Genomic DNA, 23,176 nt, shown 5'->3' on the forward strand with positions numbered 1-23,176 from the left:
AATACACTTTTTAGTATTTTCTCTCCAAAAGGCAAGCTGTCTAAACAAACAGGGTGCATGTGTCCCTCTGGTATAACATGAAGTTGAATCACGCTAGAACCTGGTGTCAGACTGACGACTGGGTCTCCACTACTGGATGCAGTTACCTGAACAGACCTCCTGAGACTATCCGTACTTTCTGTCCATGGACAGGCCCGTAGGATTTGCTGGGGTCTGCACGTTATCATGCTCATGAGGCTTTTCATATCAGGTCTCAGGATTAAAAGGATATAGCTTTAGAATTCTGTCTAAAAGCAGGTTTTAACAAAATCCAAGTTTAGGACACAAGTCCTAAAATGCTCTTTCATGCCCGAGCGTTGGCTGTGCTGAGCTTTTCTAGTGCTGAAGCTTGACAGCAAATGCCAACCTAACGGAAGGGGTGGCCAGGAGGAGGCTGAGGACCCCATCTCCCTCCCGCTGCTCCTGGGGTTTGCATATTTATTTGTAACAGAACTACAGAGTGTTCTGTTCTGGTGAACTGTTCTTAGCAGAGCAATAGTAGAAAAACGCAGCCTTGTTCTGTGGGTGCTGGTTGTCCTACGCCAGTAGTGGGCGAGTTCCACGTCCTGGAGGCAAGCAGTTTTGCTGGCCAATGTTTGGAATATTCGGGTGTTTCTGCAGTTTGGCTGGTGAGCTCTGAGAAAAGTTTGAAAGTGTCTACAACCCCTGATACCGTCTGGGAAGGCAGTAGCTTGTGTGGCCCGTCTTTAACGGGCCAGTTTGTTGCATGAGCTTGAATCAGACTTTCAGAAGTAGCTTTTCTCCTTTTTTTTGTCATCTAATATGTAGTAGAGTCCTTCTGGCAGTGTGGCAGCTGCTGGTTAACTTGGCCCTCAGCTGGCTTCCTAGTGAAAGCAGTGCTAGTTAGCCTTCTGTTTAGGAGTTCTTGGAGGTAATCTCGTGGTGGTGTTGGTAGAAAAAAACTTTATCCCTACTTCTGCAAGGTAAATCTTGGGTTTAGAGTAGCTTTTTACTACACTGTTACTCTGAGCTCTCTTTTGCCCTGCCGTGAAGCCTGCCAGGACTGGAGCTGTGGGAGGCAGAGAGGTGCTGGCAGACTGCTGAAAGCCAGGGGTGCATCGCGGAGCCACGCTTCACCTGACTGGGAAGGTGTGCGAACTGCAAGGTGTAGAGAGCTCTGTCAGGGACCATCAATGACAGGGAAGTGGTTAAGCCTCATTCCGTGTAGTGTAAGGGGTGCAAGAACAGTTTGCATTAGCTGTAATCTATGAGTGAAGGTGACTTCTGCAATATGGCAAGGCATGCGACTACTGTGTAATGCAATTAAATGATTTACATTCAGGAAAAAAAACCCTTATTAGTAATTTGCACTTTAAAATTAAAGGAATGCTTCTGTGCTGTGTTTGACTTGGATATAAGACCTGCTTCATCAGACTATTAAATATCAGTGTTCACCTATTTTTAAATAGTATTGGACAGTTTACTTAAACTTCAGGGGATGCAGAATATCAGTTTGGACAATAATACAATTGCTCAGTAGAATCCTTTTCTGTCATTAACAAAGCTAAATGTGGATGAAAACATCACTAATATCTCTTGATGACATGGTGTAGATTTCAAAGTTTGTGTTTATAGAAAATGTTTCCAGACTGTAATAGCAAACATTCCGTGCAGGCTTGTGTTTCCCATGTCTCCCTCTGAGCATTGTGCTCCAAAACCCTGTTACAAGGCTGAGTTTGGTACCTTTGGCCAAGAAATGGAAAGGTGAAGTAGCACATCTCTACCCTTAGCTGGATTGAAATAATAGATTTTAAGTTTTTGAATACAGAAGTCAGAACATAGCTTAGGATCTGAAGTTCTGCAATTGGGAAGTTTAGGATACAGTATTTTCCAGTATACCTCGTTTGTAGATGAAATTGAAGACTGACTTTGTAGGCACTGATTTTGTTAGATTGTGGCAACATAAGGAGACAGAAAAATTTTAATTGCAGGAGGAATAAAATCCACAAATGCTTAAACATGTTTTTCCTTTTGTAACAGGTGATAAATCAATATTTGCATGAGTCACGAATTTAGAGAACCATTAAATTCCCACTTTAATCTTCTAATAGTTTATTCCACTAAGGAAGAGTCAAAACAAGAAACATGATTGTGATGAAACAGTGATTGTTTCAGAATTAATCCACACCCATTTTTTAACATCAAGAATGCTTTTCTTTTATTTTGAAATTCCAGGAGCTCCAATTTCAAAGACTTACCAGAGAACTGGAAGTGGAAAGGCAAATTGTGGCTAATCAGCTAGAGAGATGTAGGCTTGGAGCAGAATCACCAAGTATCGCCAGCACAAGGTACAGGTCCTGATGACTTTACTTTCATATGTCCCATAAATTAAAGCGCTTTTTAGTGGTGCTGATGTCCTACATACATGTATTTTCACTGATAGCTGTTCACCTTCCATTAATATCTGAAGTATAAAAAAAAGAAGATTTGCTATAAAGAGTTATGGGACAGTTTAAAGAGGCCTCTCTAATAACTGATTACATTTTCCATAGAGTGTATGTGAAACTTTAGTTTCTCTTTAAATATCTTGAATTTTTCTTCTAAGATTCAGCCGAAGAGAAATACAGTAGACATACATATTTATATCAAAGTAACAGTGCTAGTTAAATGCAGTAATCCTATTATTTTTTTCCCTGAATTAAGTCATCTAGTTTCATCCAGCTTTTCTGAAATACTTTCTGTTGTTACATTTGTTTTCAGGGAACATCTTGCTGTACGTGTGTTGTTAGCATATTTAAATAGTGTGAAACATACGTAACGTATTTCACATACAATGACAATAACTGTAGCAAAGCATTTTGTTAATATTTCAGCTGTAACTAGTATTCTGGTTTTTTTTTTTTTTTTTTTTAATTCCTTAGCAAACTCTTTAACTCTAAATGTGTTTGGGCACTCATTCATTCCCAGCGTATCAAATAATTGGTAGCTCTTGACTCTGAATGTGCTCTCATGAAACATTTATACCTGCATTTCGGGTTACAGCAAACTTCATGTTGGCATGAACATAGAGTATGCTCTGAATGTTATTATTTCTTGCCTTAAATACTGTTTGTTCCTGTATTCTTTCAGCAATAAACTTGAGTATCATTCTGTGGCCATAATAAATATTTCTGCAAGTTAAATGGAAAGTTGTTCCTACAAAAACTTAAAAACAGGAGGCGATTATGTAAAAATAAATTTAAATATCCAGTGTACCAGCTAACACAGCTGGTTTTATACATCACACTACTTGACCTGAGTTGTCATTTGACAGTATTGTTACTAGCATGAGAACTTTTGTTTAAGGAACTTTGAAATAGTCAAAAATATTCCTTGGACAAGGTGACTATTTTATACCCTTCGTGCTTGCCTATCTTCCCTCTAGATCCAAACATTTCTCCAGCTGTTGCTCAGATTTTGTTTTGAAAGCTAAAAAAGTTAAATTCCTGTGGAAGAATGAGTAAAAAGCTTGAGGTATTTTATGCCTCCAACCACCATTTATTCAGTCTTGAATGTCCATTTTCAGTGAATTTGCCTGAGTAATACAAATTAAAAGGTGTTTCTACGTCCCAAGTCCAGAGAATTTCACGTACACCAGAGTTAGCTTGTCCCACAAGTAATATTGTGCAGTTTTTGAGATAAGGTACAATTACCAGTGTCTGCACAGTTACATCCTGTACTTCTATTAAATACTAACATTTACCAAGGTGGAAGACATAATTTATAGCATCATGAAGTCATTTCTTCTTTTGGTTGTTTCCTTATCGCTAAATGATGTTTATTGTATGAAAAAAAAGATGATGAAAGTTTAGGGGGAAAAAATACTAGCACATAAACTGGTTTGTAGTGTCCTTTAGTATGAGCACACATTTGTGAATCTAGACAAACTCTTCAAGCTCTTGTTTTCTGGGCCAAAAATTTTCCATAGTTATTGATAAAATGTTTTGCACATTTAGAATAAAAGCCTAATTATATTCTTAGTTCTTACAGACACCTCTCTCTTCTGACCACTGTTCTTATTTTTCTAAATTTTCTTAACCCAGCGGAGTCTGGTCCTGTATGGATGGGAATGCTGTGCTACGTTACTGAGGGACAAGGGATTCAAACTTGGTTTAGAAAATATGCTCTGAGATGTGTGTGTCCTTCGTTAATTTTTTCACTTATTCTTTAATGTGGATGTCCCTTTTAAGGGATGTGTGAGAAGCTGGAAAAAGAAAAATCTGTATTTGAATTAGATGCTTTCATTTCTTCACAACCAGTTGCTTCCAGTGCAGTTAGAAGAGTTGTTGAGAGAATCAAGGTAAAACGATCTCACAGAGCAGTATCACAGCAGACGCAAATACAGCAGCCAAATTTATAGTAAAAAGGTACCTGCTTCCCCAAACTAGGTGATGTAAATGTTTTGGTAAGGCTGACAAGACATTAAATAAACACAAAGAGAAAAGGCATGGAAACTGAATGCTGTGTTGGGAGATTGGTCACAGACAGCTAACAGCCTGCTCCCCGAAACACACAGAAGTGAAGCATTTAGAGAGCGAGATGATGTTTCTTATAGCTTAAAAAAAACCCACACCACCACACACAACACCAAAACAATGACAAAGACTAAAAAAGCGAGCAAAATTAGAGCATAATATGTGTACACCGTTTTATTTTTATCCTTTGTTCAAGTTTTCTGTCCCTGGGGAAATCAACAGTGCTTTGTTTCAAAGCGAGTGCTTTAATCTCCTGTGATGTGGTTAAACGTTTGGGAGCGTTTCATTTCAGAGGTCCAGCTGAAGGCTTTGTTGACCTCAGTGGTCGCAGCAGTGCCTCTGATTTACCCACTTCTAAACTGGATTCCTGCGTGCCGGCCTTGGCCTGGAGGTGGTGCTGCTTTCAAAGCAGGTGCTGACCGAAGCCACGGCTGCCCCTGCAGCAGCGCACGCCTCTCTGGGGGGTTGCAGCTTGGGCTTGGAGCTGTTCTGCGTGTCAGGTCATCCCGCTGCGCCGGCTCACTGCCCAGCTGCACAAGGGCCAGCCCAAGGAAGTCGTGGTAACAGCTGGCGAGGGAAGGGGGAAATGAGACATCAGTACCTTAAACCAGCTTAAACTCTGCAGCAAGGACATGGAGCTTCTGAGCCAACCTTCGTGGCCATGAGCCCAAAGGCTAGCACAGGGTGGAGTGCAGGCCGTGGAGATGTAGGCCGGGATAAATCCACGTGGAGGCAGGCACTGGTGATGAAGGACTCTCATTTCAGAGGCACAGATTGTTCTGTTACTGCTAGTCCCTAAGTCACATGAACAAAGCGAACCAAACAGAAGGTACTTGTAGTTTAGGTTTCATAGTCTGTTGCCCACCTGTATTGCAACTGTGTCGTAAAAGCAAACGACACACAGCAGTTGGCTGTTTTGCTCTCTGAAGAGGAGTGTGACGGATGAGAACAAGAACAGATCTGCAGACCCTAAGCAGTTGTAGTGTAAGGGGTGGAGAAGAAAGCACTAGATCAGCTGCAGCCCTGGGCTCCAGTACAGCTTTTTGTGTGCCTGTAGGTTACTTGCCTGTTAAAATTATTTCTTCTCACAATTATTGTAATAAATGGGTATTGTGCTCAGCACTCCTAAGGTATTTCATGGTATCCCATATACTTTCAAACCCCTGAAGAGCCTGAAGTGATACATGATCAGTGTTACATGTAAGCATTAAATATTTTTACCCATGTTATACGTTACAAGATCAGAGGTGATAGACTGAGGAAAACAATGTGAGGTTTCGGTTGTATCTTAATTGCGATTCACGCTGTAACACGCACAGGTTTCTGTGAAGAAGCCACTGGGCCATTAAGGCTGCCATACAAACAGATACAGCATTGCAGCTGCCTTTCCTTCTGCAGCGTTACTGGTTCAATTGGGTTCGGTTCTGGGCTGCCAGAGGGGTTGGAGGATGTGCTGGTGCAGGTAGATACCCGTGTGTACCAAGGGGCAGCAGCCAGACGCCTTTATCAGACACATTGCCTGACCTCGGTGGGAGTTGGCTGCATGGCTCTCACAGTCAGCTGATTCTTTTTGTGAGTTATTTGTTGCGTGTAGCTCGTGAAAACTGAGTGGTGTTGGGAACCAAAAGGCTTATGCTTATTAATTAAATTGTAAAATACGGCACTCGTAATAGCAGCTTGTCACAAGCCCTTTAACAGAAGAACAGTGCAGCAGTGGCACCCTAGGCTTCACCAGAACACAAGCCCTTTGGCCGTACAGTAAATACTGTAAAAAATTTAACACTTCAAGTACTGAACGATCAGTTTGAGTAATAATCTGCTTACCTGAAGTCTTTTGAGGTTTGTAAAATTAGGTGTATTTCATAGCTACTGGGATGGTTTATCCTCTCCGCTTTCCCCAATGCCAGTTGAAATACAACGTGCACTTTCTGCAGCAGTGAAAAGTATTCCCAGGAGATTCAGTGATGCTGCGCTCTGTGAGTGCTATTAACGTCCTGGGAGATGAACACGAACTGCATTTCACGGTCACGCTTTTTTTTCCTCGTAAGACGGGAGAATGCTTATAAAGAGTGTAAACAGAGCAAGTGGTTTTGCTGGAGAGCCAGCCCGCGTCGTGTTGAGCTGCGTAACTTTTGTCCCACTTGAGGAGCAGTGAGGTGCCAGACACGTCCGGGCCGCGCGCCGCCGCGGGGCGTTCCAGGGCGAGCAGCGGCACGTTCAGCCTGACAGCGCTGCTGGGGTTCGAGTATGAAAGAGCAAAAGTTGTACCTTGCTGATGAGTTGCTCTGGTGATAAATTGGAGAGTGATGATTTAATACTGACTTCAGCTGCGTGTGTAAATACTTGTTATCTTACCCAACAGCAGACTGGGCTACAAACCAGGGTTGTTATTTTTACTGTGAACGTACGTCTACCGCAGGGTACAGGCTGAGGGGCAGGAGGTGACGGTGTGTCAGCTGAAGTGGGGCAACTGCTCGTACGAGCACTTGTGTGAGATGACCTAAGGTCTCTGGTGGACAATTATGATGGATCAGGAGGTCCGTGTTAACCTGCCCCCCTCTGAGGCTGCCTGAAGTACTGACAGGGCAGCGAGTGCCGTGGTCGTTACTGTGGTGCGTCCTCTAGCTGAAATGGTACTTGAGGGACTGCTAATTCGTTCTGGAGATGGTCGAACAGGTGTGTGCCAATGAGGAAAGCTGAGCCAAGCAGTGAACTAAAATAAAGAAATATGTGTGGAGTGCATGCATTTGCAACAGAATTATGTTTAGCTTTTTACAGCTTTTCACCGTTTAAAAAATATTTTATAAATAATACTTAATTTTTTCAGCTGTTGCCTTTTCTTGATGACAACAGAGGTGTATTCAAGCAGTTAAGATAGGCAATGGAAATCACTGCTTTTCTCTCAAGTGTTTAAATCAGAAATACATTTTGTTTTATGGAATACTTGCTAAGATAATAGGCTTAAACTGTTCCGTGTCATATAATACCTGCAAAAGGTGTATGTAGCACCGAGAATATAAATGAACTGCCCAGTCTAGAAACGGAAGGTCAGAGTTGTGTTTACATAATTTTTAAAAAGTAGTGTACTGCTTAAGGCATCGTAACAAAAATTAGAAATCTGCAATTTTCTTAAATACTAGTATTGTTCCTGTGGCCTCGCTATCCCATGCACAGGTACTGTCAGAGACCTGGCCATGGCCTCGACCGGCCAGTTCCGCCTTGAAGTGTGGCCGAGCCCTTGAGCTGTCGTAGCTGTTTGACTGAGATGAATTTTGACCTCCTTTTCTAACCTGGAAATCCAAAGCTGGAAAGCGTTTATCTGAGAGGTATCGCTTGGAGAATGCAAAGTGGTGCTAGTGAAGCTTAGTACGTTTGGTCTCTAAATGACTTCATACGAAACCTTTTCCATTTATCTGATCATTTTTTCTTTTCCAGATTGGCAGCTGGTTCAGTTTTGTGTTTTAATACATCAGCTTTGAACTAAAGCTATAAGATGGCAAAGAAACAGTGTGAAATTGAGAAGGGAACCAAAAAAAACCAACCACCCCACAACAACAAAACAAAACAAAAAACAAAACAAAAAAAAAATCCACATACTTAGGAAATGCAAGTGAGAAAAAAATGCAAAGGATCAAAACCCAAAAGTGAATAGATTGATTTCAGCAGAGTTTGTATACATGCTCTATCTTCAGTTACCAAACACTTGGTTACTGGCTAAAAAATCAGTGTTTCAGTGTGTATATTTTATATACACTTAGTGTGGAGTTATGGCTTTGTTTCATTAATTCTTTGTGCTCTTGCGAAGCCGATTGAGAAGAGAAAATTCTTTTCATGTACATGGCGGTATGTCTGATATTTTGTCTGTGCTCTCTTTCCATGGCATTTAAAAAGAGGTGCTATACTGTAATAATATTTATCTCTAACTTCTTTAATTGGAAACTATATACATCATACCAAACTGTTCTAAAAGAAAAATATAATTTTTGTGTGTCTACCCTACTAACCTAATTCTTTTTCAAGGATAGTAGTGGGCTAACATTAAGCGTTTTCAGAAGCGCAGTGCCCCACGTATGGGCTCTCTTTAGATACACTACACGTTACTATCAGGAGGAGGCAGCGCAGTGGCTGGCTACGGGCAGCAGCGTCTCGTCGGTAGGGCGGTGTGTGACCACACTGGTTTTAAACAGCAGGATGAAATGCGTTAGACGTGCTTATCAAAGCTGAAAGATTGGTAAAAACGTTTCACCTGTAAGCTGACAAAATTAGATGATGAGGTCAGTGGGTGGTAGATGCTGGACTTTTGCAAAAATAATTTACTAAGAATGAAGGTAAATTCTAAACCAGTCTAATTGTTCATGAAGTAGCTTTCTGCTTATGACCCATAGTCAGAGCAGCCTTTATCGTTCATGAGTCCTGTCCATGTCAAGAAAGTTCAGTTGGCCAGGTGTGTTGGGTAGAGATACCTTTGGGGGCTTTTATAGTCTTGTGTGTGTGAGAGTAAAGTATTTCTGTGTGCTCAGCACTTCTTACCTTTGCTGGCACCTCAGGATGTTGTCATCTCCTCATAAGGCATAAGAAAGGCTGAGGAGTGAAGTAAAAGGTGAAGAGTGTAAAACTTGGCGTTCAGGTAGCATGAGAATTCTGGGGCCAGGTTCACCGTGTCTGTCAAATGGTCTTCATATTTCTTCATTTCGGTGGAGCAAAGTATTAATGAATAGGCTGACAGTAATTGATTAGAGAACCTGTTACATCCAGGTTTGCTTGATGAGGAGTAAAGATTGTGCTCTGTAAAGAATTCATGTAGATTAACTAACATTCAGAACACAGCTTTCAATAATTAAAATTAATTCAGTTTTATACAAATTCTTTTGAATTCAACACCAGTTTTGGTACAGATTTCCTCATGAATTTTTAACAATAGAAATATTTTTAAAGGTTTCATCAAATTAGTTGCGAGGTTCAGTTTGCAAGCAAAAAAAACCAGTAAAGTTGTGCAGAATTTGCTTTGGTGCGTAGTTACTATCCCCAAAATATGCCAAAGACACATTCTACAGTTAATGCACTGGTTAGATTCAATGGTAGCGTACTAGAAATGAGAAATATTTTTAACTTTTTATTTAAATGGAGTGAACTTTAGCCCAAGGCTGTGCTAAAATTGAGGTTTGGTGGTCTTGGCACTGGTTACTGCTCTGGAATAGCCAGGTGAGGATATCACAGTTCCTTTCTGCAGAGCTCCTGGTGCCTCTGGATACTTTGGTTTTTCAGAGCTGTCTGGCTTGTGTACCACGTTCACTGAGGCTGTTCTTCTGTGGAGAAAGTTGTAACAGCTTAAGCAATAACCATCCGTGGCCATTTATTACCCCCAGTTAGCTGGAGGCTGTGACCTTCTTTCCTGAAACGCCTTAGCAGGTGCTGTCAAGCAAAATCCGGGTTTGTTTAAATCCCAATTTAAACTATACCACTAAAGGCAGTTTAAACTAATCCACCTGACTTTGCACTTGGGTGGGATGACAGAACTCACACGGTCGCAGTGGCTGAGTTTCGGGGAAGACACTAAAATTGTAGACTGAGGGCAAGAAGAGCCAATGCAATGGTTGGACTCGATGATCCCAGAGGTCTCTCCAACCTGATTGATCCTGTGATTCTGTGATAATGCGTAGTAAAAATTCTGTTTCTCCCTAGATACAAAGTTGGCTTTCAGACACTCGAAGCCTGCATTCGAATTCTCTTTTTTCTTTAAATTTCATTGTAATTGTAGTTTAGTTTGTGCTGGTATGCGAGTTTAGCACTGTCTTATACATAAATACTTTGTTTCCAAAAAAGGCTCCTAAATGATTGTTTTTATTTTAGAAAATAAGCATATAGTATTGTTCATGTTGCTGTGCTAAAGTTTTTTGTAATTGGTAGCTGTGGAAGAAAGAGGTAAAATAAATAATACTAATTTAGAAATAGATACATCTTACCCAAAATCACAGTTTCGTGCTGCTATTTAGACATAAAATCTGATGGACTTGCCTGTTATTCCTTTAAATAGCTTCTTGTTTGGAAAATAGCAGCTTATAATCATTGCAAAAATGATTTCCTATTCAAAGTTTGATAGTTCATATGTCAAGTGAGGAAATACTTACATATTTCTATGGAAAAATGTATCTAATTTTAATAATACATGGATGGATTTTGCATTTGTCTGCAAAGGTAGTCATGCATCAATACTGTTACCAGCACATGGAAGAAGATTGCTTTGTAGAAGAAACAGAATAGTTAAGATAGTTTGATATAAAATAGTTATTGGAAAAATGCAAGAGAAGTGGAGGTTTGCACGGATATAAAACACCTGCTTGATCTTGTGGAATAGTTGTTTCTTTACCTTGACAATGTAAAACCCGTTACTGTTGCACTCAGAGGCGCACGTGTTTTGGTATGTCAGATGGTTTGACTCCTCATCATACGTGAAAGATCCGAATTCTCTCTGGAAAAGTGGAAAACAAAATAGCAGTAGAACTTGTAGGTCTGTTTCTGCTCTTTTTTTTCAACCTGCTTTACACGTAGAAGCCAAATGCTCTGCAATTGTGACTCCCAACCCTCCTTCGGCAGACCCTGCCACGAGCAGCAGATGCGCCTGCCTTTGCAGGGGTTGGTTTGCTGCTATCACACACACACACGACCGTGAACACTTGCTGGGTACTGTTTTATTTACGTCATTGCACCTTAGGTAGGAAGTGCGTAGCACAAATCATGCTCCTACCTGTCCTGTTGCAGCCAGGTTACGCTGCTCGATAATGTGCCATACAGTAAGTTACGGGGCATTCCCATTGAATAATGCAAAATTAAAATCAGTCACCAACGGTTTAGTTGGCAGGTGTAAAGTGCTGCAGTGTTACCTACATGGGCTATTGAAACTTTATCTGCTGGGGGTTTTGTACAAGTTTGTATGCTTTGGTTAAAAAAAAAATAACTCCAAACTAGCCACGTGGTTCATTTTTGTGATAATTGTTTTTCTTTCTGCAGCTCTACTGAGAAGTCATTCCCTTGGAGGTCGCCAGGTATTCTCTCTTACGTGTACATTTTGCTTTAAGCCCGAAAAACTTTATTTTCTTGCTATTCGTTTCTTGTTTTGCAGTGAACTGAACGTTAGCAGCAATGCTACATGTCTCCTTCAAGTATCTTCTCTACAGTGTAACATTAATACCCTCTGTCTCACACGTGAAAGGCTTGTGTGTTCCTCTGTTGTTGTAAAGGTTGCTTTGGCTTAGAGGTAGTTGCAGGTACTTTTCTTGCACCTTTTTGTGTCTTTGCATTTGTCTGCGAGATGTGACCGTAACAAAAGTCTCCTGTGTTGGGTCTCCTTTGCAATGAATTCAAAAATACTCTTGAGTCTTCCCCTTGGCAGGTAAGGATCGTAAAAATACTGTATGTTTTAAGCTTGAAAACGGATTTTCTTTTCACAGATATCCTTACCTAACTGAGAAAAATCTCCAGTAAGCGAAGGGTTTTCTGAGAGTGCTTTTTCTGTTTTTGTATCTCAGGAGAGCTTGAACTTTCTTCCCAAAGCAAGAAACATTTGTCTTGTAGTACTTGTACATCTACTCTTGAGAGTATTAGGTGGGATGGATAGGACTGTGTCTTAAAAGTGACATTGAGGTGTCTTGGAATAATCCAGTCCGTCCTTCACGGATCAGAGCGTTTAACTGGTTAGGGTTTTTGCATCAGTTACATTAGTTACCATTGAAGAGTCGATCTTCTGAACAGGGTCGTCTCTTCAGAGTGATGGGGTGTGTGTGCAGAAGGGAAATGTCAGAACCACGCAGCAGGACCAGAAATGGGACCGTGACTCGCTGCACGTTGCTTTTTGCCCTGGATCGTGTTTCTCTAGTTCAACCACGTACTCTTGAGAGAACGTCATAGTAAGCAAAACCGGTCTAATGTAATCAAAATGCAATTAGCGTTTTAGGTAGCTTGTTAAAAGTTTTATTACCCGAGTTCTGCATAGTATAAATATCATATCTTTATATAAGGATGCATGCAGTTCTGACAGCGATCCCGTTTCTGCTGATGGAGGAGTGACACATCATAGTTACCTGCTTGTTCACTCAACCATATTCGTAATTACCATAATTGTGACTATTTTAGGTAAATAAATACCTCAAACTATTTGCTTTCCCTTCACCTTCCTGGTTTTTGTTTTATTTAAAGGCTAAGCTCTTAAACTTGTGTGTAATTGTATTTACATGGTTCCAGTTGCCATTGTGGTGTCGCCTCAGCTGAGGTGAGGCACACATTAGCTTTTTTCCTTTCTTTAAAATCTAATATTCTCAACAACAAGGTTTGTAAACAGAAGTCAAATTTTTTTTTCAAGTAATTGAGAAATTAATTTTACTTATTCTTTCAATGTGAAAATTATTTTTGTGGGGTTTTTTTTTTAATCACATTATTCCCCTGGTTCTGTAACGTTCCAGTGACAGTTCACAACTGGTAAAGATACCTTCTGACAGATCTCGGTCATTGTTTTACTGATTTATCTCATCCAGTTGCATTCCATTTCCTCCGTTTCTCCTGTAACTTATTGTTTGTCTATTACAGAATCACAGAATTGTTTGTTTTTCTCTTTGGCTTCCTATGAGTTCCTCTCTTTCTTTGATCTCTCCAGCTCATGTTTTTATTTTGTCCTTTAATTCTCCTCCCATTCATGTGTTTCTTTTATTCAGAAATCTCTGTGCACATCCCTGCTAAGAAGTCACTTAACATATGGCAAAAAATCATGTATCTGTTTAAATACTGTATGCAGTGATATAAATCTAGATGTATATTTCTCACATCTATGTATCTAAAGTAAGGCTTTTCTGGAGTAATTGCTCAGAAGTGGGCATGTTTGAAAAAAAGATATTTTTTTGCTTAGAATTTTCTGATATGCATTTCATTTAATGTTTACATTTATGTTGTGATTATAGCATGGTTGTAGGTTTTACTTAGAGATTCACTCTTGAGCTTTGTTTTGAAGAAGTGTCACTAGATGATGCTTTACCAACTGCAAGCTGAAAAGTACTGAAGTTAAAGATGAATGAAAACACTCCCTTAAATCACCTTTTTTCCTGACTGCAGATAGTAGTTTATATCAAAACACATCAGCAGATGATGTGATAAGACGTGACCGTAGCTGTAATTGCTTTATGCATCAGTAGAATCATACAGAATTTTTAACAGAAATATAAAATGCTGTTTTGCAGATCCTTATAAATGGAATATTAGATCAGCAGCCATTTATAAAAAGGCTGTTATTTTATTCAGAGCACTCTCCTCATGATTTATAGTAGCAGAGACAGAAATACAACAATTCAGTTTATTGTGCATTCTTGCCTTTGTTAGAGAGCCCAAACAGGCTTTATTTTTTCATTTGCTTGGTGGCAAAAGTGTGATGGCAGCGAGGTTCTGGCTCAGCCCCCTGTCTCAGGAACATCTGTACAGCTGCACAACTGAACCTCATTCTTCCTGTGGGTTTCTCCCAAAACGGATCATTTGTCAGTCTGACATTGATTTAGTATCATGTAGTATCAAGTAACTAAAATAACAGGGCCTCTCTTATTTAAACAAAAAAGATTGGAGATGATAATATCGAAGTTGAATATAACCATAATTTAAATGTCCCAGTCCCCACAAGTGTTTTATCCTAAAGAACATGTAATACCCACTGATGTCACTTATGGTCTGTAGTAACACTTCTTATTAAATATTAATTAAATTTGGTCATAATACTACTGTAGTAAATTAACTAGTGTCAAATTTTACTAGATGGTTTTGATTTGGCAGTGCTGGGGTAACGGTTGGACTCGATGGTCTTAAAGGTCCTTTCCAACCAAAACGATTCTGTGATTCTGTACTGCATCTCTGACGCCTGTTCTTCATCAACAACATGATAACAATTGAATGCTTAATATTTCTGTCAAAATAATTTTGATTCAGTTTTTCTTCTTGTTTCATGTCCTCATCTTTGTCCTTTTTTTCCAGACTGCGTTTAATTTTTTCCTTTCTTCATAATAGTGGCGTGATGCCTCCTTTGCTTTCTCTTACGTATGATGACACTTTCCTTTGCTGTCTATAAAGTTCAGCTAATATTCTTAGAACTGAAGTTAGCTTAAGAGTTGTTAAAAAGTAAACATTTGGATAGTAGTATATGAAGTAAAAAATGTATAAAACTTGCAGCAACTTCTGTTGGTGGTACTCAAACAGGGACGAAATTCAGCTCAGCCTTTTACTTACGAAGCTCTTGAGATTATAGGACCTTAAGACAAGTGGTAGCTATCTGTGCACTACAACACAGTTGCACAATGTTTCTACTCTACTTACTAGGTAACCAATTACATTTTTCATTAAAATAGTTTGGAACATGCATTTGAAAAATTAGAATTGTAGAACTACATCAAAACCACAGGAAGCGAGGTTCTCAGACACTAGTATTAACATCCTTTGCATTTAGCTTGGTAGATGATGCCTATCTACCAGTAGACGCTGTTTACGTTGGAAGTAAGTTCTTCATTAGTATGTGTGAGAAAATTGTTATGATTGAGTTTGCAGGAAACTGACATAAGAAACGTTGGATTTATCTAATTAATTTATTCTTTCAGATCCTCCGGCCACCAGTGTGAACAAACCCCAGGTGTCAGAGAGTGCTCATACCAATGCCTATGACAGTAGGACAGAACCAGAGCAAGGGAACCTCTGCTCACCAGAACAGACATCTCTCCATGAAAGTGAGGGTCTGTTGTGTGCATTTTAAATACTAGAATATATTTCTGTATTGACTGTGTAAAAATGTAATACAATTATGAATGCAAGAAATATCAAAGTTATATAATATTTTATTTTTGTGAAGTTGTTTGTTGCTTTTATTCTGATGCTGGCTTTGTATCTCCAGGGTCTGTAGGTAACTCAAGAAGTTCAACACAAATGAATTCTTATTCTGACAGCGGTTACCAGGAAGTAAGCAGTTTCCATAACAGCCAAAACTTGAGCAAATCAGAAAACAGGCAGCAGCATTCCCTCATTGGAACTGCCAATAACCATTTGGTGAGGAGCTCGCGAGCTGAAGGGCAGACATCAGTCCAGGTACGTTCAAAAGGGCACACTTTGTCTGTACACCGTCTGCAACACGGTTTTAAAAGACAATCATTTTATAGCTTGGCCTGCCTTTGTATGGGCTGGAATTAATGTTATAAAATTACACTTTCATTTAACACCTTCACTGGTTAAAAAAGAAGAAATGGCTTGCAGCAGACATGGATTTGTTTGCTGAAATCAGCATGCATGTGATCTGGTTCGTTCACTGCAGCTGCAATCAAGTAAAATTTCTGAGGACTCCAGACTGCAGAGTATGCTGTTGATATAATGTCAAGGAAGTGTCACTCACTTAAAATTCAGTTGTGATATTAGGGAAAACGTCCTAGAATTTAGCCTGTATGTAGACATAGTGCTTAAAGGAAGGTGCTGTTTGTGTTCCTGTACCTTCTACTGTTTCTGGCTTTTTCCCCTTCTTTTTCATTAATCAGAATGACAGTAAGAGAGTGACACAGCTTTATGAGCTTGTGCTGGAACTCTTTGCATTGCTGTTCCTGGATTTCCAAAGTGGTAGCGTAGTGAGGAAAGCAAGCGTAGGTGCACATTAACATAGAAAGCCAAATAAGAGCGAGGAACGGGTGGCTTTTTAATGTTAAATTGCTGTTTTGTATATTAGGAAATACTCATTAGGAAAAAAGTTATTTTGTAGGAAAACTTGAAGGAATTCTGTTTAGGGTAAAAGCTACCCTTCAGCTGCTTTATAAATTGTTAAATTGTGTGTGTCTCTTGTTGACTGCTCTGTCTTATGGGAGAAAAGTATCTGCTACATGGCCTAACTGATGGAACTAATAGATGTTTTTGTTTTTAAACAGCCTTCAGTGAATATTGCCACCAACCGAGTCATGAGACGTGTCAGTTCAGTCCCATCCAGAGCGCAGTCTCCCTCTTACATGGTCAGCACGGGCGTTTCCCCTTCGAGGGGCTCGCTGCGAACGTCCCTGGGTAGCGGGTATGGTTCTCCATCGGTCGCTGAGCAGAGATCCCTTGCTTCTCACGCGTATTCCTCCACCACTCTGCCAGCACAGCGGGCAGCATCCCCCTACGCCGCACAGAGACCTGCCTCCCCCGCGACTGTGCGGCGCATCGGCTCGGTCACATCCAGACAGACGGCCAACCCCAACGGCGGGGCTTCCCAGTACCAAACGTCGGTCAGAGTTGGCTCTCCTCTTGCCCTTGCTGATGTACAGACCAGAGTGGGTTCTCCGTCCCAAACTCAGCTGGGATCTTCCTCCCCGAAGCGTCCTGGCATGACTGCAGTTCCACAGCATTTGGGAACAACGCTGCAAAGGACAATCCATGATATCGAACAGTACGGACAGCAGTATGAGATCTACGAGAGGATGGTCCCTCCACGCCCAGACAGCCTTACAGGTTAGTAACAAGGTAAAGACACAGCTTAAAACTTGGTACAAACCTACAGCTGTACAGAACCTTTAACACAGTAGTCGTTTTGTGGGTGAGACGTCGTAGCACTGGGACATAATTGTGGTGGGTGCATCCAATCAGATGTAAATACTGATGTCAAACGCTACGTATCAATCATACCATACCTGTGAATGCTGTCTTCCTCTTTCATTACTAGATTGCTAGCCATGCATTAAATTAATCGTATGTTTTGAGCAGCTAAGTGAAATTTAATGTCTTCCAAACAGAGGCATTTCGGTATTTTCCAAGATAAAGTACATTTAAATATATGTGCAGATTATACACAAAGTAAAAGATCCTAGGCTGGAACTAGTTTTATGTCTAGTTCTTTCTTAAAATATGTAACTTGGTACCACTGAATTTAGTCTTTTTTTTCCTAATATTTCTAGGCTGTCTCAAAGTACTTCAGCTTAAATATAGGGTAATCATTGTAGTATGAGCTTAAAATAAAGCCCTAAAAGGTAGAATCTGTTCATCTCAGAGGCAGTTCTTATTAAGATGCAGTTACTTTACATTTTAAGTTCTGTGTGTGTCACTTTTTGTTCTGACCTTCATCTAAATGAGCACAGACAAGCTGATTTTTCAGTTAGGCCATATACTCTTTTGAACAGACTACAATGCCCGTTTTTTTCTTTTAGACTATTAAACTGCAAGAAATCCCAAAATGTTCTCATTCCTCAGCACAAAGTGTAAGGTGTCTTCTCCCTCACCTCTCTGCAAGACAGTGATCTCCCAGTTTGATAAGGCACGGAAAATAATGAGTTTGACGTGAAAGGTGGTTCAGTAGTGTAAATGAATGCAGTCCAGTGGGCTGCATAACTTGGGGTGTAACAGCACTTGTACTCTTAAAATATTATTAAGGTACTTTACAGATACCACAGCTTGAGAATATCACCTTGTCTAAACAGGTGAACTGATAAATCTTTAGAAAAAAGGAGTTATTAGGACAGTGAATCAGTAATGCAGAAGCAGATGCTTTAAATTTAATGCTTTTAGTATTAAGGAAGTAATTAGCAACTGTGGGAGTCAAGCTTAGAGAGCATCTTATTTTATAGCCATGTCCACTGTAATCTTCCCAGGAAGCCTGAAATGGTGTGACTTCCCTGTGCTCTGTGTTACAAACTAGGAACAAGAATCCTTCAGTGTTACAAAAAACCTCTTACATTTTCTAGTATAAAGTAGTTTCCATGTTTCTTTGGAGAGAACAGTTCAATATAACACCTGAAACCGTAAACTCAAATTTGTATGTGATCAGTTTTCCTTGCATACACTGTGATAGAGCAGGTCTGTGATTTTTGGAAGAAAAAAATATTCAAATACAGGATACATTTGGTTAGACATCAATATTTAATTGTATTTTGAAGTTATTGTGTAATCATCATGTGATTACCTTTGCATAGTTCACTTAGCATATTCGATTGCTTTGATAGCTGCTAAAGCTTTAGTGCCTGCACTGGTAACGCCAAAGTGGACAAAACAGTATTAATTTTATAAAATATTTTTTAAAATATCTTTTAAAACCACAAATTATGCTGATTTTATGCCCTACGTGAATTTGTGAATGGCTAAACATTTAAAAATGTGTTTGCCTTGGCTATACCACCCATATGGTACATACTTATTTGGTAGCTTTTTTCTAACTCTGTTGACAGTTTATGATTTGATGTAGTGAGTAAGTGCTGTAGATAAACTCTGCATATAATTTTAGGCAAGAAGGATGACGATAAATTATGTTGTGAGATTGAAAAAATTAGGTTAGCAGTCTAGGAAGGGAAGCATGAGGAATGCTGGTCTGAGACCAAGCGGGATGTATGTGATTGTCACACTTACTGTAGTACAAAGGGAATTAAAAATAAAAGCTTTTAAAATTAAAGAGAATTTTCCTGGTAGTGTAATATTCAAAACCCAAGTGTTAGATAGCAATTATATAAGTAAACTAAGTTTGAAGATAAATATAGGTTTGGCTTATATTTTATTAAAGATATATCATTGCTGGTTACAGAAATACAGTAGCAGGCTGGAATGCAGGGAAAGAAATTCTAGGCAACGTGACTGAAGTTTCCATGGAGCAGGTGGAGGGGGAACCTTCACGGGGAGCAGCAGGTCTGACGTGGGCAGTGCTGTTCAAAGTGCTGGAACTGAAGAGCTGTTCTGCACCTCTGCCAATGATGTACGTGGATCTGGCACTGCAGAAGTGGGAGCAGGAGGTCCCTGCTGAGGAGTTGGAGTGAAATGAGGCAGAGAGAAGTTAAAAGAAGCTCAGAAGGGACAGCTGAAAGGCGAGGTGAAAAGAGATTCTCATACAGCTGTAGCACAGCAATATATATATATATGTGCACATCATGGGCTGTTTAAACCTTTATAAAGACTTTTCTCCACATGCTTAAATCTCTGCTGCCACTACCAAGAAGACTTTTGCTCTTACTGCTACCTATTGTTTCATCTCCAGGATTGTGACCCCTTTTAGGCTGTGCCCTATTTCACGACTGGATTTCTGTCAGGTTCACAACTTACCTTGTCATTGCTGAATCTGTGAGGTGCACATGCTGACTTAACTTTTACTTTGTATGTTTTAGACTTTCAACTGTTAAATGCTACCAAAAACATTGAGTTGGAAAACTTAAAGTTGTCAGTGTAAGGACAAACTTTTCATCAAAGAAATGCTGCTTTGTCAAGGAATATTTCAGTGGGGATTGTTTAATAGTGGGAAGGTGTTTAAAGAATAAATCTTTATAACTGTAGATCCAGCTAACACCTTTTCTTGGCTAAAAGAAGACAGATTCAAGCATGGCAGCTTTATTATTTTTAATTGATGTGGGCCATGTACATATTTCCCTTCTCTTGGTTTTAGGGCTGAGGAGTTCGTATGCTAGTCAGCACAGTCAGCTGGGACAAGAACTGCGATCGGCCGTGTCTCCTGACCTGCACATCACCCCCATCTATGAAGGCAGGACTTACTACAGCCCCGTGTACCGCAGCCCAAACCACGGAACAATCGAGCTCCACCAGGGCTCCCAGTCAGCGTTGTACCGGACAGGGTCGGGTGAGTAACGGGCTGCCAAAGCTCTGCCGTTGGCTGTGACCCAGAGTCAGGCTGAACTCACTGGAGTTCTTCTGGAACCGGTGGCACACAGGAGAACATACGTGAGGTGTAATGCCAGTTTAAAAGGAAAAACTAGATGTTATAAATTAATAGAGATAGAAACTAGGTTTGAAGGACTTAAAATAACCAGCAGGAATTGAAAAGCTTTTGTGGTGTTTGCAAGAAGTACTTGGGGCTACATACCAGTGTCAGCTTAGGGTCAGAACGTTTTCTGTTCGGTATCACACACTCAGGTACGTCCAAGCAAAGCGTATTTCATGACACAAAACGGTCCTGCTTCCTCTTGCGTTCGCTGTGCATCGTTCTCTGATGGATTGAGTTTGTGCATAGTTTTTTATTCATCAGTACAGTAAAATGATAGCTTGCAGGCTTAAATGACCTCCTGCCAATTTCTCAGTAAAAATACTGGGTTTATCCAACTTCTCAGCAAAGGATAATGTTAAAATACTGTATCTGGAGATCATACATTGAAACTGAAATATTTCTGTATTACTTCATAGAATTGCTACTCGTATGTTATGAAGTGCGTAGGCATTAGATTAGTATTAGAACTGATTGTTTTGTAAAGAGAAATGTAATACACGTTGCAGTGCAGTTTGTTCTTTAAGGTTGATTAATAATTTGTATAGCGGACTAATTTTCATAAGCTCTCAAAATATTAGAGTGATTTAACTGAGTAATTCTCTAGAAATATTTATAGGGAAGTGTTCGATTCATATGTCATGTTTTCACACATTTGAAAATTGCTTTTTAATGTTTTTTAATGTAGCTGAAATGTTGAAGGAGGCAACAGTTTTTGCAACTCTCCTGTCTTCTACAACCTACAGTAAACAAATTAAGTTTGTCAGGATGTGCCAGTGAGGAAAGATAACCAGAAATCGGACTTCTCTGTTTCCTTGTGTACCGAGTGTCACTTACCTTGGAAGAACAAAAGCTACCACAACAACTCTGTTAAGTCAGGAACATACAAGTGTCTGTTTTTGAAACAAGCAGCTTAATCTTTGAAATCATCCTCCTGTCAGCTTTTTGTCAGGGAAAATGTACGTGTAGTTGGGAAAGGAAAATATCATATAAATATATAAATTTTTATTTACTTATTTTTCCTTTTGTTTTGGTAGTTGGCAACTTGACATCACTGTTAGTAATCGAATTTTATTCTAAACCCTGAGAACATTTCTGATTTCTGCTCGATGGCACAGGTTGCATTTCTTTGAATACTTGTTGAGGCAAGCTGAGGCGTAAGCCGGATTTCACCAGACCTTTAGTTCTGTAACCAACCTCTCTGTCTTCCCTGGGACAGTGAGTAATTGCTCCCCTGAATCTGGCAATAGCTCCCAACGTTGAGCACAGTACATGTTTTTAAGACAGATTTTTTTTTCTTGCTTACACTTTAACCACGTGTTGCCTCTTCTCTTCCATAGACATTTGTTACCTATCTTGTTTTAACACTGATTTTATCCTAGGAGTTGGAAACCTGCAAAGATCGTCCAGTCAGCGTAGCACACTCACATACCAAAGAAACAATTATGCCCTGAACACGACGGCTGCCTACGCGGAACCCTACAGGTCGGTGCAGTACCGGCTGTCGGAGTCCAGCTACAACAGGCTGCAGCACGCGGCGCCCGCCGACGACGGGACCACGCGATCCCCATCCATAGACAGCATCCAGAAGGACCCCAGGCAAGTCCAGCGGTGCTCTCAAGAACCATGCAGATTGGCTCTGATAAGATTTTTAATGCATTCCGTGGATATATGTGGCACTTTGTTTAAACAGTGTAAAACTGGAATACACACAACAGTCGTGACTAGTTTAGATATTAAGATCTATACCTTTATAGCCAAAATAATAAATGCAGTCTGCCTGTTCGAGTAGGAAGGAGCAACTTTTATGCATTTAGTTGTTCTTACATTTTTCTTCCATGCTTATTTTCGTGTAGAAGTTATCACAGGAAATACTTATAAGTTTGATGAGAATTGGCTGGATTATTCCAGACATTTTTGAGTAACTCTACAGAACAACCTGTGATATTGTAGTAAGTTTTCTCTATGGGAATGGGAATCAGGGTTTGAAAGTTAGAAAGTACATACTTAATTCATTTGAATGAATTCTTTATGAGCAGCCTGCTTAATTTTCAAAACAACGTAAGTTTAAAAATTATGTATAAATGTACAATTTTGAAAGTGAATACACATTGGTATTTTTAAAATAGTTACTAGTTTGATGTTGTAAGTGTATGTACACGGTGTGGGCATGTGACAAGTGCAATAGTATCTTTACAATTTATCAGAGACACTGTTCATTAAAACCTTGTATTCTAAAATGGGAGCATCAAAACCCAGTCCAGGCAAAGCTGGGAGGGATTTATGGTGCTGTTTACCTTCAGTATGGGCATGGATTGCTAGAAATTCCCGTCCATCCTCAGATTGCCAGTCCGTGGAGGCAGCTTCTAGACACCCCCTGGTCACGAAAGCACGTTACACAGTGCACTGGTGTAGAAGGAACGGAAAGCAGAGAACCTTGTACTGGAGGACGTGGGCTCCAGTGGTGCTGCAGGAGTCTTTCATATGGAAACATCAGGGCACCAAATAAACTTTAAAAACAAATAGCTAATAGCTATTGTCAGACTAGAGTCTTACGCTGCGATCTCTTGGGCTTCCTGCGTTACAGAAGGCTCACAGCATGATCCAGCTGTTTCCTAGTTTGGCCCTGGCCTTCAGTCTGGAAAATAAACACACTGTTTTTAATAGACTTTGTTGTTCTGTTTGTTAGTGGAAATTAATATTTATTTTTTTTTTAATAGATATTGAGACTGCATTAATTTCATTTAACTGAATGGTACATTCATCTAAATTATGTTAATAGGATAATCTTACCTCTCAGTAGCAGTGCTTGCTAGCTGCGTGCTACTGCTGGCCTACTCTGGCATGGCTTACGAGAACGGTTACTTACAACAGGGATGCTTCACATTCATCACAAGGAACTTGAAACAAATTCAGAGTCCGTTTTCATTGCTGATGCACCTTC

At 40.0% G+C, this 23,176-nt stretch overlaps 1 protein-coding gene across 1 annotated transcript in view; it reads left to right on the forward strand.

Annotated features, from left to right (window-relative positions):
* Nucleotides 1-23,176, forward strand: part of PKP4 (plakophilin 4) — a 73,746-nt gene that overhangs the window by 34,070 nt on the left and 16,500 nt on the right. Inside the window, exons 3-9 of the mRNA XM_068407529.1 lie at nucleotides 2,236-2,348; nucleotides 11,523-11,557; nucleotides 15,134-15,259; nucleotides 15,424-15,614; nucleotides 16,436-16,994; nucleotides 19,900-20,091; nucleotides 21,615-21,835. Of these exons, the coding sequence (XP_068263630.1) occupies nucleotides 2,236-2,348; nucleotides 11,523-11,557; nucleotides 15,134-15,259; nucleotides 15,424-15,614; nucleotides 16,436-16,994; nucleotides 19,900-20,091; nucleotides 21,615-21,835 (1,437 nt within the window). The remainder of the gene's footprint in view (nucleotides 1-2,235; nucleotides 2,349-11,522; nucleotides 11,558-15,133; nucleotides 15,260-15,423; nucleotides 15,615-16,435; nucleotides 16,995-19,899; nucleotides 20,092-21,614; nucleotides 21,836-23,176) is intronic.

Source organism: Nyctibius grandis, chromosome 9, assembly GCF_013368605.1.
Source record: "Nyctibius grandis isolate bNycGra1 chromosome 9, bNycGra1.pri, whole genome shotgun sequence".
In the NCBI taxonomy this organism is placed as follows: Eukaryota; Metazoa; Chordata; class Aves; order Nyctibiiformes; family Nyctibiidae; genus Nyctibius; species Nyctibius grandis.